Source organism: Lactuca sativa, chromosome 1 (genome assembly GCF_002870075.4).
Source record: "Lactuca sativa cultivar Salinas chromosome 1, Lsat_Salinas_v11, whole genome shotgun sequence".
In the NCBI taxonomy this organism is placed as follows: domain Eukaryota; kingdom Viridiplantae; phylum Streptophyta; class Magnoliopsida; order Asterales; family Asteraceae; genus Lactuca; species Lactuca sativa.
This window is the reverse complement of record NC_056623.2, coordinates 1,888,252-1,904,565: the sequence shown is the minus strand read 5'-3', so window position 1 is coordinate 1,904,565 and position 16,314 is coordinate 1,888,252. Positions and strand designations below refer to the sequence as shown.

The 16,314-nt window shown below is 33.6% G+C and overlaps 1 protein-coding gene across 1 annotated transcript; it reads left to right on the top strand.

Annotated features, from left to right (window-relative positions):
* Window positions 1-1,632: 1,632 nt before the first annotated feature.
* Window positions 1,633-13,438, top strand: LOC111894714 (uncharacterized). Its single transcript, XM_052768932.1, has 4 exons — window positions 1,633-1,677; window positions 12,284-12,436; window positions 12,518-12,767; window positions 12,861-13,438. Exons 1-4 carry the CDS (start codon window positions 1,633-1,635, stop codon window positions 13,436-13,438), a joined length of 1,026 nt encoding a protein of 341 aa, XP_052624892.1.
* Window positions 13,439-16,314: the final 2,876 nt, after the last annotated feature.

Genomic DNA, 16,314 nt, shown 5'->3' with positions numbered 1-16,314 from the left:
TTTGAGGTACATTTGCTTCTTTTGGAAGATCACCATCACAGAGCTCCTTAATAATAACTTTTTGCTTTCCTTTTGGAGACATAAAATAGGTCAGCAAATTAGTTTGTCCATGTTCTGTATACACTTCAATGACCTTGTTATCTCCAATATACTGAGCCAAATTCAAGACATCATCATCATTCCCTAAAGCTCTGAGGCCAAAATCCAAGTCTTCATGAGGAATCCTAAAATGGTAATATATTACTGGGGGTACAGAGTAACCTAGCTCAACCATCATTGAGTCTAGTTCATGAACTGAGAACTCATCAATGTCTACTAAATCAATATATCTCACTTCACCTTTAACATATTTCGTGTTTGGAAGCTTCGTAAAATTTCCACCATGGTGTAGCTTTATGCTGAACATTGTTGGTACACGCTCTACAAGATACAAAAAACATTAAGTAACAAATTATCAGATGTTTGCATTTTTGGCTTAATTCTTCAGATCATCAAGAAACCTAACAAAATTTCGTAAACAGAGGATAACTGAAACTAACCATATTCATTTGTGATGTCATGCGTCTCGCCTTTTGGCCTAATTGCCCACATTACGAACACCATTTACAGTTGAAAAGCAAAAACAAGTAAACACCTTGGACCAAATCTTGATTAGGGTTTTTGCGTTAAAAACGAATGACGAATTAGATGGAAGTGGAAGAGATAACTAAATATTTTGTGATTTTGTGTGTAATATGGCGCTAAGACGGTAACAGGCGAGTTTATTTCTGGAATTGTAAAAATGGTCCTCAAGTAAAATGACATTTATGCCCTCATGTGCAACGCACGTGAGGGGTTTAACAGCCACAAACAAACGGCTGTTAACCCCAAGGGCTTGTTCCACAAACAAACCTCTCCATAAGGACCAAAAATCCAATTTTTAAAAGGTTTGGACCATATCCACAAAAAATGACAAACCACAGGGACCATTTTTTCATTTTTGTCTTCATTTTGAAAATCCCTCAAATCCTCAGTTTGAGTCCAGATACGCCCGAAGGTGCACCCGAATCCCTCAAACCAAGGCTTTGATACCAACTTGTAACACCCAAGTTTTTCAATTAATTTTTCACAATTTTAAAACATACTTCCATTCACAAAATAGTAATAAACATAGTGAATCCACTGTCATCATAGAAAAACATATCCTAGAATCATATAAACAAAAGCTCCATGAGTGTGTACAGATCCTGCCGACTCCTTCCCGCGATCATCACTAGTACCTGAAACACATACACAAAACTATGTAAGCATAAATGCTTAGTGAGTTCCCCAAAATACCACATAAACACCTATCAGCCACTCAAGGCTGTAACTCTGATGACCCTCTGGTCGAATATCTCTGTGGGACCCTCTTAGTCCCATAACTCTGTGGACTCACTGGTCCTAACTCTGTAAACTCTGAATCATGCATATCACTTATCACATAAAATCACAACACATAAACAACATACAAGATACACTGTCACATAACTCTGATTACCACTCTAGGTAAAGTATAGTGAGAAGACTCACCTCAGGAATCTCGATAAAATCTCGATATCAGAATACTACCCTAAGCTTCGCCTAGTCACAATAATAAATTTCACTAAATAAATGTCTCTTCATATTTGGATATTCTCTCATGAAAGTCTCTGGAAGGTAAAAGACCATTCTACCCCTCTACAGGCCCAAGGCCCATTTGTTGACAAACCCTAAAAGTCAATTGTCCATTTTGACCAGACTCGCCGAGTGCATACGACGACTCAGCGAGTCCCATCGTCCCCACATACTCTTCCCTTCTAAGCCTTACTCTACTCACTGTGTCACCCCTCAACTCACCGGGTCACCACTGGAGTCAGACCTCGGGGCAACCCGATCCGACTCGTCGAGTCTACATATGGACTCGGCGAGTTTCCTCCTTGGACTTGCTCATACAACCTCCTGAGGTCAGATCTGCTTAGCCAAATCATAGATCTAACCCTTAAACACTCAAAAATCATGTAAAGGTGCAACCTTTACATGCATGCAACCCAAAACAAGCCTCAAACGGAGAAATAACACTAGAAATGGCAACCTAGTCTTCAATTGCTTATTTTCTTGCAAAAGCTAGAAGGTAATGACTCTAGGGACCTTTCATGGTCCAGATCTGATGTCATAATCCCAAAGAGGACCTCATACTCACTAGATCTTGCATAATATGAGGGTAAAAACCCTAAAATCAAGAAGTCCAACCAATATAACACAGAATGGAAAGGATTATACCTCCAAAGATGATATCACAAGATGATTAGCTCAGATCCAGCCCCCTTCACACTCTAGATTTGTGCTCCTATCTTCCTTCAAGCAAAACCACACAAAAAGATGAAGAAATAGCCTCCTCTTGCCCTCAAACTCATTATCTCGACTCTCTAGGGTTTCTCTGGAACAAGGTGGCCGCAAATGCAGGCCACAAAGGTCTTTAAATAGGCTCCCAAACCCGGGGATTAGAGTTTTCCTAATCAGCACCGACTCGGCGATTCGGTCCCAACTCATCGAGTCCGTGCGAGAAAATGCGCCAAAAGATGAGACTCTACTCGACGAGTTGAGGCATAAACTCGTCGAGTTCCTCAATAAAACAATAAATAAATAATTAAATTAGCATACCTGAATTCAGGATGTTACAACATGTTTTCTTAAACTATGTTAATCATTACCTTAATATATACAAAAACATGTTTTTTTTTTCGTTTTCTTAATTTTTAAAGAGCTATTTTTATAGAAAAATGATTTTTAATACATCAAAATTCACAATTTTTTATTTTTTATAAATAGACATCTATATTGATATAGTTTTAAGATAAAATAATTTTTTTATAGTTTCAGATCTTGTTATTAATAAGTGAACAAAAATACATCAGATTTTTACTACAGTACATCCGTTATTCACTTATTAATAAAAATTATGATTAATTTTTTAGAGTTTAATTATCATTTATATATAAATATAACATATATAAACTCTTTACAATTTACATCAACTCGCGTCACATGTTAGAATCACATATAAATAAAACATGTATTAGTGTTTTTCACAAGTTATATTCATATATGAAAAACACATTTATCATAATTTTGTTACAGTTCATTTTGTTATTCATATATGTATAAGCAGTTCAAAATTTTAAAAACGTCGTCTTTTATAACATATGATGACCGTTAATGTACATTTTATTCATATATAAATATAACGTGTGACGAAAGATGATGTAAAAAATATATTTTAGGTAAAAAAAATCTATTATGTGTTATATGTATATATGAATGATACTTAAACTGTAAAAAAGTTAAACATACATTATATTCATAAATGAATAACGAATGTACTGTAATAAAAATATGTTCGATTTTTATTCACTTATGAATAACGAGAGTTGAAACTCAACTAAAATAATTTTTTTATTTTAGCTTAAAACTATATCAATATGGATGTCTATTTATAGAGAATAAAAAATTATGAATTTTGATATATTTAAAATATATTTTTAATAAAAAATAGCTATCTAAAAATATAAAAAAAAACAAAAAAAAATATGTTTATATATATATATATATATATATATATATATATATATATATATATATATATATATATTAAGACAATGATTAGCAAAGTTTAAGTTATTATTTTCCGTCGGTACGTCTAACTGTTTTGCGGCAATACAAATATATGACTCAGAATGATTCCTCCATTCTCAACATTTTTCTCTCAATTGAACCATTTTTCTCTCTCTCTCTCTCTCTCTATCTCTCTCTCCCCCCCCCCCTCTCTCTCTCTCTATATATATATATATATATATATATATATATATATATATATATATATATATATATTAATGCCCGTAGATCCGGGCTAGTCAATTTAAAGACGATAAGCATCAAAATTGACTTTTTGATAAAAAGATTACTTAGAATGAATAATCTTAACTAGGTTGTAGTGGTCGTGACAGGGATTCCGGATATATAAAGAATGTTGAAATCCGAGTTACAACGAAGAAGTTATGACCTGTCGAAGTTTCGTGACAGAACCGGTACGAAACTGCGTGGCTTAAATAGTGAATTTACGATAGAGCGATATTTAGCCTTAGTGGTCTAAACGAAAGTCGTAGAATACATTAAACCGAGAGTGTGCATAAAATGAACGTCTAAATCTTACTGCGTCTGAGGATGTTATGATTTTTCGATGTTTCGACTTAGCGGTATGCAACCCGAAGTTCGAATATGAGATCAAGTGATTTCTAGCCGAAACAATCTAAGCGAGAATCGAAGATCTCATCGATATTAATGCAGCGGTTAAAAGACAGACGAAAACGGACGTCAGATAAAGAAGTTATGAATTTCTAAAAGAGTTTTCTTGTCCCGGCCTACTAAAATTAATATAATAAAAATAAAGTCAAAATTAGCCGACAGAGTCTAAACGAGAGTTGTAGAGCATAATCTCATCTACGTGTGGATATAAAGTGTTGGATTAGTGTCTAAGTCCATAACTATTTTGGTATGTATTTGACCCGATGGTGCATGATCCTTTTGGGTTGCCTTCACCAAAGCAACTTGATAGGATGAATTATGGAGAGAAAGGATTAAATATGATTTATTAATATATTATGGGAATAATATATTAAATGAGAAATCATATTGTTTAATTAATATTAGTCAAGAATTAATAAGAATTAAGTTTGTGGCTAAAAGAGATTAATTAAACTTAAGGGACTGGAATTGTAATTATAAGATAATTGCAATTGGGCCATGGATTACCTTATATTATAAGGTTGGACGAATTCTATGGAGAAACCCACTAGAAATCGTCCAAGGCTTGTTAAGGAAAGAGTCCATGGGTTGCTTAGGGCCTAAGCATCCAAATTAGGGTTTCCTTGTTAGATAACCCTAATAACCTCACTATTTAAAGGACCCTTAATCCCCCAAAACGTGGTGAACTTGTTGATTAGGGTTTCCACACGTTTTGGGCAGCCTCCTTCTCTTCTCTTCTTCATCCTCTTGCTCTTGGTGTTTGTGAACCATTAGAGGAGTGACATTTGTGACTCTAAGCTTTCTAAAGTCAATACAAGAAGGATTTGAGTATTGCTACATAACAATCAAGGTATGATCTAAACCCTAATTTATATGTTATATTGATTATTATATACTAGATCTAGGGTTTATAGTCATGGATGAATTGCATGTTCAATAGAGAAACCTAGATCCAAGCATTAAGGTTTGCATGAGCACATAGGATGTTCTTATGGCTAAAACCCATCAGTGGTATCAGAGCCTTGATTGGTTTCTATTGTATTGATGCCTTGTATGTTTGTCTAAGCTGCAAAATCGTTTTTTGGCCTCCCTGCCTGATGAACTCGGCGAGTCCCATTGTGGACTTGGCGAGTCCATAGGGGTACTCGGCGAGTTCAAGCGTCCGAAAGAGGGGATTTCGGGATTTCTTGCTGTTTTACTCATGGATACTTGCCTTATCTGTTTTAGGTCATTAAAATCCGATTTTATACATATTTATGAGTATATCCTTGATTAAACAAAAGATAATTACCAATTGATTAGATAATAACTTCCTTATATGATTAAAGTTGGATTATTTGTATTAATTGGGTAACTTATTTTGCAAGAAATTGAAATTAGGTCAAATATAGATAATGATAAAATTAATTGTTTAATTTATATTATTTGTTATTTGATCATTGTGTTATGAAAAGTTTCAATTTTCCCCTTAAGGTTTTATAGTTTAAATTTGAACTCAAAAGTTTTGTTTTGAAATTTAAATAGTTGAAACCCTAATGTTTTGAAATGTTTCAAAACTTGCCCTCAAGTTTTGGAATTTAAAAGTTGATTAAAGGTTTAATTTATGAATGTTAAATTCTAAAACCCTAGTATTGTTTTGAAAAGTTCATATTACACCCTTATGGTTTTGTTAATTAATTAAGGTGTATAATTAAAAGAGGTTTAATAAATCCTTAAAAGTTTTGGTTTACAATTTAATTGAATTATAAGTATAATTGTTAAAATTGACCACCTAATATTTTAAAAAGTGTAAAATACACCCTATACTGTATATAACATTAAAAGTCTAACATTATATATATATATATATATATATATATATATATATATATATATATATGTATATATGTATGAGTAAAAGTCAGTCTTACCGTTATTAGGCCTCATTCACGAAGCTAGTCTATAAGGGGTGTTTAAGGAAATTGCCTATAAAATGGCGATTGAATGGGTATCCACTCTTACCTACCGCACTCTTGACTAGTGGTGGGTCGTTGCCGAACGGGTAGGATAGGACGAAACCTTCCATTATAAGTATAATAAAGTACAATAGTAAATGTTTTCATAAAATTCCCAATCTTAGTTACTTAGGTAAAAGTGAATTGATGCAACTCCATGAAATTACACTTTGTGCCCTTGCGAAGATGTTAGTGGAGCGTGTGTGGTTTACCGGCACACTAAATGGTTCTAAGAAAAGGTAGCAAAGGGTGACTCAATGTTTGTCATAGTTCGGTCGAGCGTGTGTGGTTTACCGGCACATCGAATAGGTGACTGTAACATGTGAGGGCACCATGTAAGTTTTCATGGTTATTCACACCCGCTTTGTGATCCTCGACATCACAGTCACAAACTAGAGGGGCATATCGAGATTTAAACATGCCATTGAAATGTTCAATGAATCTCAAAGGATCTAGGAGTTTTCATAGATTTAAAACTTAAATTTCTTTTTCGTTTTTCATGGTGGAAATTAGTGAATCGTCATTCACTTACCTTCAAATATTTTGCAATTAGGGTTACGGCATCCCTCTCCCGAGTTGTGGAATATTGTGTTGGGTCCTAGCCTTAGTATTTCATTTGGGTGATTTATTAAGGACTCAATCTATCAACTAACTTGAATTTGTTTTTCTCCCGTTTTGTAGATGTCAATGTTCGACAACTATGGTCTTCCCAAATCGCGTGGAACAAGCATTCCACATGAAGATGGTATTCCACGATTCAATCGAGGAACAAGAAATCATGCTTCACTTCCTCCTCCTCCTCCTATTGTTCTCCCCAACCCACAAGATCGAAGAATTGAAAGGTTCAATATCACTAAAGCCCTATTGGAAATGAAACATGAAGATGGTAAACCCGTGTGTGCCCACGTTCTAGGAATGAAATCACACATTGATAGGTTGATAATGTTGGGTGTGTCATTCCCAGTTGAGTTGGATGTGAATTGGGTTTTGCAGTCACTTCCTGAATCATATAATGAGTTCAAAAGAAAGTATTATATGATGAATCATGACGACAACCTCATTGACCTAACTTACATGCTCATTGCTGCTGAATCAGAAATGATTTGGCGAAGCAATGGAGCGTATTTGTTGGAAAAGTCAACCGACCATGCTTCCGAGGACGTTCTAGGAGAACCAACCTACGTTTACTGCCAAAAGAAAGGGCGTTGGATACAAGTCTGCCCAAAGAGCCTGAAGAGTCCAGAAGATGGGAGAGTCAAAGAGTATGGCTGCGCTTCAGGTAAAATCCACTATCTAACTCCATTAAGTTCCTATTCATTAATTCTTAATACATAATGTAATAAGATTGCATTTGAATGTTTTACAGGATCGGTGAAAAGAAAGGAAACTTGGTGAAAGAGCAAGATGAATCTAATCACAAGGAATGGATCTTGATCGCATGGACTTGAAGATTAGATTTTGATCTTAGATAGTTATGATAGAGTTGTTAGAAAATTTTCTTTTGAAATACATAGTTTTCAATGGATTTTGCATTGTAAGGATAAATGTTTTCCGCTGCTTTTATAAATAAAATAAATTTTCGTTTGACTTATTTATTTATTTGTTTATTTCCTTGCAATGAAATCGTTATGAAAATTGGTGTTTGCATATTTCTAAAACAAATGGATTTGGTTCTTATTATATTATGGAAAAGTCGAGAATTTACCAAATAGGGAGAGTCTCTCATCGCCCAAGTTTTAATTGGACAGAAACTTGGAATCATGCAACGTGGATGCACGATGAATGAGAAATTTCGTATTTGGAAATTAGACTAATTCATTGACAAAGTGTCAAGTGAAGGACTAGGAGATCGAGTACACAAAGTTGTGTGTTGATCAACGTCCACCATAAGAGTAACAAGATATTCGTCATGATTTACTAAAGGTTTAGTAAATATGATCATACTTATAAGATTAAGTGTAATTCGGAATTGATTAAAAAGGTTTAAATCAATAGCAAACGAATAAGAAGAATCAAGTAGGCAGAAAGATACAAGTTTCTCCATTCTAAGAAGAAGGGAGAGTAGCTTTTATGCTTTATGATAAGTCTTAATGATTAAGAACCATATCTCAATTGATCCTCTAAGTGAGTCTTAGTACAATTGTATGTTTAAGAAGAGGAATCAAGAATTGAAGAAATGGTAAAATCAAGAAGTCAATCATACTTCATTCCAATAACAAGTCTTAAAGTTAAGATTGTGACATTAAGTGAATAGTATTAAGAAGGTTTATAACATTCATCAATTGTTGAAAGTTGTGATGTCTTGGATAAGACAAAGACCAACTAAGACCAAAATTATGAAGTGTTTTGTTTTGATAAAAGCTACACTAGCTCTTGAATATTTGTTTGTCAAGAAATGTTTTGACAAGAGAATCATATATGTCAAGGAGTCAGTGGGAGTCTTAATAGTCTTGAAAAGTTTCAAGAACAAATCAGATAAACCTTATCGATCATCACTAGCACACGAGTTGAGGTTTACAACCTATCGTGAAGACATTATTTTGTTTCTGTGCAAATCCAATCGAGCTAATTATGCATGTGAGTCCTATGAGTTCTCATTTGAATGCATAAAAGGCAAGGACCTTGTTCAATGGAAAGTACATTGATAGGAAAAGGTGAGATGCTTAACTACTTGGAAGACGTGGTGGGCAGCTGTGCTACCATAAGGCAAGAAATCTAGATTAAGAAAGTTCGATCCATATGAGTTTGAATTCGTCGTAAACTTTGGTTTTGACAAATTCACATGGATAGAAACAAATACACCGTTTAAATCTAAGTGTCATTAGATTTCCTCCTTCATGAAAATGATTGTGAGGAAATGCTTTCACTAAGAAAGATTTTAAGAAGATAGTGATTATAAAATTGCATTCTCGAATTCGATTATGGTTACGGTATCCCTTTCCATAATTTGAATTGTGAGGTTTGGCAATTAGTCTTAATTGTTTAGACACACATATGAACTATCGAAGGCAAAGGTGTATAAGTTTAAAAAGCCTTGATTAAAGATTATCAAAGCACTAAGTATCAGAAACATGAACTTAAGAAATTCAATAAGTATTGTCTTTCTGGAAGTTGAGATGTTTATGAATACATGTCGAAGCTAGTGGGAGCATAAGTGTTATGTTTTATAATAATCATCATGATAGTGGGAGCATAAAAGTTATGATTGTATGATTATTAAGGAAAGTATTGCAAGGTTAGCAATATTAATTATAGAAAACAAGAGTCATACTTTGCAAAGTTGTAAGAGTTGAAAGATTGTTTTGCTATAATTAAGGGAGATAATATTATGCTTCATTTCAAATCTAAAGGATTAGGTTGAGAAATGTTAATAAACTTAGTCAAAGGTACATAGTGTGTTCTTAAAATTTCGATTATGATTACGGCATTCCTCTTCACAATTCGAATTTTGAGAACATAGCCAAATAAAACATTATGCGTCGTGTCCCATACACTTCGGGTATAGGATCGATTGCAAATGCTTTAATGATTGACCATTCTAAATTTTTCCAAATGTCTAGCGCATTTAGAGGGAAAAAGGACTAGAATCGGTTTTGACTAAAATAATTAAACAACTATCAAAGGACAATCCAAAGTTCGACGATGATTGGTCGCTTGTGAGTAGTTGGAAGCATGATATTGGATGGACCATATCGACATTATTATGAATAGAAAAGATTCTATTAAGAATGAGTTGTCATATGGAAAATATGGAAATGTGTCCATATTGGATGGACCATATCAACATCATTACGAATAGATGAGATTCTATTAAGAATGAGTTGTCATATGGAAAATATGGAAATGTATCCATATTGGGAATTGAATATTAAAAAATCTATGACTAGATTAGAAACTTTTATGCAAAAGGATGTTCAAAGGAATGTACTTTGAGTGAGAGACATCATATCTAAGCAATTGTCTTGTAACAATCTCCGATAGAAGACTTTGTAATATCATTGGCAATAGTCTTTGTGACTTTGGTGCATTGGCATTACGAAAGGGTAAGTTGCATAAAATGTTAGAATCTAGCATATTCTATAAGTGGCAAGAATTTGATATTCTTAAACTTATGAAAAGTGGATTTGGAGTTATGAAATGAGAATGATTGGAAATGTGTTCAATGTGATCTATTTCACAAAGTAAGAACCATAGGTAAACATTGTGTGCATGCTAGGAGCATGGGACAAGTGTAATAATTCAAGTACGAAGTTGATTACCCGAAACGACAAATAATGAGTAATCCATATGGTGATAAATAAAAGGTGTTTTATTTATACTCAAAGGTTTGAGGCCATATGGGATTAGTATTATTCTTGTGTTTCACATTTGCATGTTTTGACTTCCAGAATAATTGAGTTTATTAAGAATAATCGAATTATTCAAACGGGCCACATTCGTTCATATGTTGGAAGTAGATATGAATGAAGACTGTCATGAATTGGTGTGTGGATTGTATAAAGAGCATTAGACATAAGCAAATGATTGCTGCAATGTTCATGAGTGCTTATGAATATGAATTTGAGCATTGGATCAAACCCACGCTCACTTGGATCACTCCATGAATTGTATCACGAGTGATTGGTGAGACGATAACATCTTATATTCTTGAAACCGAGATGTGTGAGTTGTATCTTGCGAATCGGTTGCACATTGATAATATGTAAACGCACTAGTAACTTGGTGTTATAAAACATATTGTTGTGTGTGATTCGGTGCGTGAGTGCAAGCGAGCATTGTATCAAAGTTTATCCGTTCCTTTTATCCAAGGTAGGATAAAAGCGATATCTTTTGGGCCCCTCGATGGTTTAGTGATGACAAACGTAAATGCTCGGCCGGGCTAGGACTGATTTGATTTGTTTAATTGGTCAGTCGTCATAAATCAGAAATCGAGAAGTAGTACAAAGAGAATGATTTGAAATCATGTCTCATATGATATCTAGAATGGAGGAATATATGATCCCTTATCTAAGGACACGCGTATCTGATAGGATCAGAGTTGACAGCGACTTTGGAAAGCAACGATTGCGGATCAGGATCTGAAGTCATACGCAGAATAGTTGTTAGACTTATCCAAGTGGGAGACTATTGGATTAGTGTCTAAGTCCATAACTATTTTGGTATGTACTTGACCCGATGGTGCATGGTCCTTTTGGGTTGCCTTCACCAAAGCAACTTGATTGGAGAAATAAATAGAAAGAGAGGTTATTATGATTTATTAATATGTTATAAGAATAATATATTAAAGGAGAAATCATATTTGTTTAATTAATATTGGTCAATAATTAATTAAGAATTAATTTTGTGATCAAGTGTAATTAATTAAACTAGAGGGGCTGAATTGTAATTATGTGATAGTTACAAAATATGGTAATGGTTATCCTAAATATGGGTTGAACGAATTCAAGGAGATAAGGATCCTTGAAATCGTCCAAAGGATAAAGGATAAGGGTTTTCTAAGACTTATCTTATGGTTGCTTGGTGGGCAAGTAACTAGATAAGGATAAGGACTAAAACCCTAATCTCTACACCTATATAAAGACCCCTAAGGCTCATGAATTCGTCCAAGCCTTCCCAAGAAGTCCTAAGGACGAATTCCTACCTCTCTCCTCTCTCTTTATACCTTCTCCACTTGCTTATGGTGTTTGTAAGCCATTAGAGGAGTGACACTTGTGACTCTAAGCCTTCCAAAGTCTATACAAGGAGATTTGGGATTGTTATTGCTACATAACAATCAAGGTAATATATTAAACCTAATTATATGTTAATATTGATTTCCATATGCTAGAATTAGGGTTTATAGTCTTGGATTCAAAGCATGTACAATAGAGAAACCTAGATCCAAGCATTAGGGTTTGTATGAGCATATAGGATGCCTTATGACCAAAACCCATCAAATCTTACTTATAACTTATAGATGTTAACCTAATTTGTTCTTACTGTTACAGGGATTAGATGGAAACAACTGCACTTACCCAACGACTTATGGTCTTGTAGAGTCTGAGAACTACAACTCATGGACATGGTTTCTAAAAAATCTTGGTGATGAATTGGATTTGACTACGAATTCAAACTTTACATTTATAACTGATAGGCAGAAGGTAATAATATACACAGTTTAACTACTTCCCCTTTATATTATATGTACTAATTATATAAAATTGACTGTGTTTTTGTTGTAGGGTGTGTTGCCTGCAATTGCAAAATTGTTTTCATGTGCAGAAAATAGATTTTGCCTTCGTCATATCCATGAGAATATGAAGCGGAAGTGGAGGGGCAAGGAGTTTAAAGATTGTCTCTGGAAATGTGAAACAACAACAATTGTTCAGCAATTCAATCTTGCAACGGAGGAACTGAAGAAATTGAACAATGATGCATATGAATGGCTTAAAGCCATTCCACCCCAACATTGGTCCAGGTCTCACTTCATAGGTTAGTTATACATGTTAGAATTCTTCAACATTGTTGATTGTATTCATCTTAAAAGATTACTGAAAATTATGATGCAACATTGTTATTCTATAGGAAGAGCACATTGTGATGCATTGTTAAACAACCTTTGTGAGACATTGAATAGCAAACTTGTCAAGGGTCGTGACAAACCAATTATAAGTTGCTTGGAGTTTATTAGAGAGTACATAATTAAGAAGCTTGTTATTGTCCAAAAGACAATTGACAAATGTTCTGGCCCACTAACTCCTACAGCTACCAAGACTCTAGAGAAGATCAAAGGTGAAGCTGCAGAGTATAGGGCTGTGTTTTGTGGAAATGGGAAGTATCAGGTCACAGGTGGTGAAGGTGTGGACCAATGTGTAGTTGACATAACACAACGTACATGCTCATGTAACAAATGGGAGGTCACTGGCATACCATGCAAGCACACAATTACAGCTATATGGGATATGAGGAGAAATAATGAGAATGTTGGGATACCTGAAACATGGGTTCACCCAACATACTGGTTGAAGACATGGCAAGAGATGTATGCCTTTAAAATTAAACCAATTAATGGGAGGATGATGTGGGCAAAAAGTACTTGTCCTACAAAGTTACTACCACCAAAACATCATGTGCCTATTGGTAGGCCAAAAAAGAAAAGATGAAGATCTGCTACTGAAGATGATAGTGCTACAGGGACCAAAACAATTAAATGTTCAAAGTGTGGAAATGTTGGGAATAATGGAAGGAGCTGCAAGGGGCAGTCAGTGGGAGGATCACAAGCCAGTGGTAGTGATGTGGGACAGAATGCTGGTGTGGGACAGAACTCAGGTGCTGTGAACAAGGGAAAAAGTCTGATGGTTTAGTGTTTGTGTATTACTTTCTTGTCTTTTTAATGCTAATGCTTTTGATGTACTTGAAACAATGTTATTTCATGTATTTTGGGTTTGTAATTTCAGTTTGAACTAATGTTGTGCTAGTTCTTTAACTATGATAATTGTAATGGTTTGATGACTTAATGTTTGTAATGGTTTGAATGACTTAATGATTAATTAGGTTGTTAATGTATGGATGCATGTGTGTAATGGTTTGATGACTTAATGATAAGACATAAATTGTTGTTTTGGTAAGAATACTTTGGTCTGAATACATGTTTGGCAGTTACCAACTTTGGTCTGAATACATGCAAACTGATACATCCAACTTTGGTCTGAATACATGTTTGACAATTACCAAAAAAACACCCAATTTTCATTAACATTTAAACTGATACATCCAACTTTGGTCTAAGAACTTATCCTATACTTTGTACACTAGAATTGACACAAATAGAAACCAACTAATAGCTAGATACAACTTCAGTTTCAGATTTTGTTGTTCAAGCTTCATCCTTATGTTCATACAAGCACATTTCTGATCCTCCACCACCCAACCAATGAACTTGCAACCACAAGCCTGCAAAATACCGTGTAGAAAAATTTAGCAATGCTAAAATTTATAGAAAATAGGAGAAATTAGGAGATTAGGTTAGATTTATCAAGAAATCGAAATTAACCGTGTTAGAACAAGCATAGTAACGTTTTCCAGGGTTGTTCTTGCTCCATGAGGTACGAATCACAACTTCAACTCCACAATTGCATCTGATTGCCATTTTTGTTGGTTAGAGAAGGGAAATCGAAGAACGAAAGGGGGAAGAAGTAATGGGGAAGCAGGGCGACGAAGATAAATGAAAGCAGGGGAGGGGCAACGGCTCTAATAGTGGCACAAGACATGAAATGACAAAAATACCCCTGCGTGCAGGGCACGTGGGGCACCCAAACAGAGAAATCTAACATTTAACGACAATAGGGACTGGGCGGGTAGTATTCAAATGCATGAGGGACGGTCCGGGTTAATTTTCAAAAATAGAGACTGAACGTGCAATTTGACACTTGTCCCAGGGACGATTCGTGTAATTTACTCTATAAAAAATTGTTCTAAAAAAAGTTTAATAGGTTCTAAAAAAGTTGTATAAATACTTTCAGTTGTAAAGAATTTATAAAAAGTTATAGAAAAAATAAAAATTATTGCAAAATAAGCTATAAAGAAAATTGTAAAAAAGTTTAAAATACTGTAATAAAAATTATATATTTCTTTTTGTAAAAAATTAAAAAATATTGTAAAAATGTCTTAAAAAAGTTAGCTCGTAAACTTTTTGTGCTATACATTTGTAAACAAAAAGGGTTTCAACCAAAATCATATCAAAATTAAAAATTTGTACAAAATATATAAAATTGTTAAATGACTTGTTATTTAATAAAATGAGTTTGTTGGCAACTTGCAAAGAAAAAAACAATGTTCTGCTTTTTATAATGAAATGTGTTTGTGAACAATTTAAATATAATGACAATAGTTGAGTTTTAATATTTTCAAAATTTGTATTTTATGTTGATTACATTCAAAATTCCTATTCTATTTGCTAGAATATTTTGACAATATAAAATTTTATCGGGTGCAAAATAAAAGAACAAGGGAATTATTCGAAACTCAAGTTCCGCATTGTGGCTTCATGAAAAATATCAAAACTGAGTCAATACGAAAGCATGAAAAGTATAAAAACTGATTCAAACAATATTTTTTTTTTATGGATAAGGCTAAGGGGAGTGGTAACACTCTTAGCATCTTGTCATATCAGCTTTTAAAGTGCTACTTCATTTTTCTCCATTTAGCATCTAAACTTAACATTTGGTAGGGAGTGGTAACACTCCTAGCATTCCATTTTTATATTTTCCTTTTTCTAATTTAATTTAACTATTATATTTAAATAAACAACATTTTTTATTTAAGATATATATATATATATATATATATATATATATATATATATATATATATATATATATATATATATATATATATAAGAAAATAAACCAATACTAGCCTACATAATAATAAAATTGCAAACCGTATTATTATTAAGATTATTCACATACAATTCCATCTATATATTTGAAATAGAAAATGAAATTATTGGAGGTGTGTTTTGTAATTTGTATCTAAGTGAAAGGGAGGGAGTAAATTAGAAAAGATATATAAAAAAATTGAAATCTGTGAAGTAAATATTCTAACCCAAAACCGTTCACTTCTTTCTCTTTTTTCACGCTGCGACTCTGCTTTGGCGAGCCCCCTAGCGAGAGCTAGGGGTGGTGTTCTACATCAATGGCGAGCTAAGCGAGTGCCACTCCGCTTAGCCTAAGTGAAATCGTCCAAAAGAATTGATATTTGAAACAAGCATAGGTATCCATACTCCATTTAGTAATTTACCTTCTATTAACACCTCTAATCCTTATATTAACTTTTTCTTTAAATAATTAAAATGGTTAAGTGATAATTTAATAACTTAGATGTTTTATTAGAATTATTTTAGAAAAATTAGTTATTAGAATATATTTTTTGCTTAAATAAGAAACTCAAGCTTACACACAAGCCTTTTGATATTAATGAACGATAGAGGTGTCCAATATCTTAAAAAATATATGCAAAAATCGATTTTAATATTGTG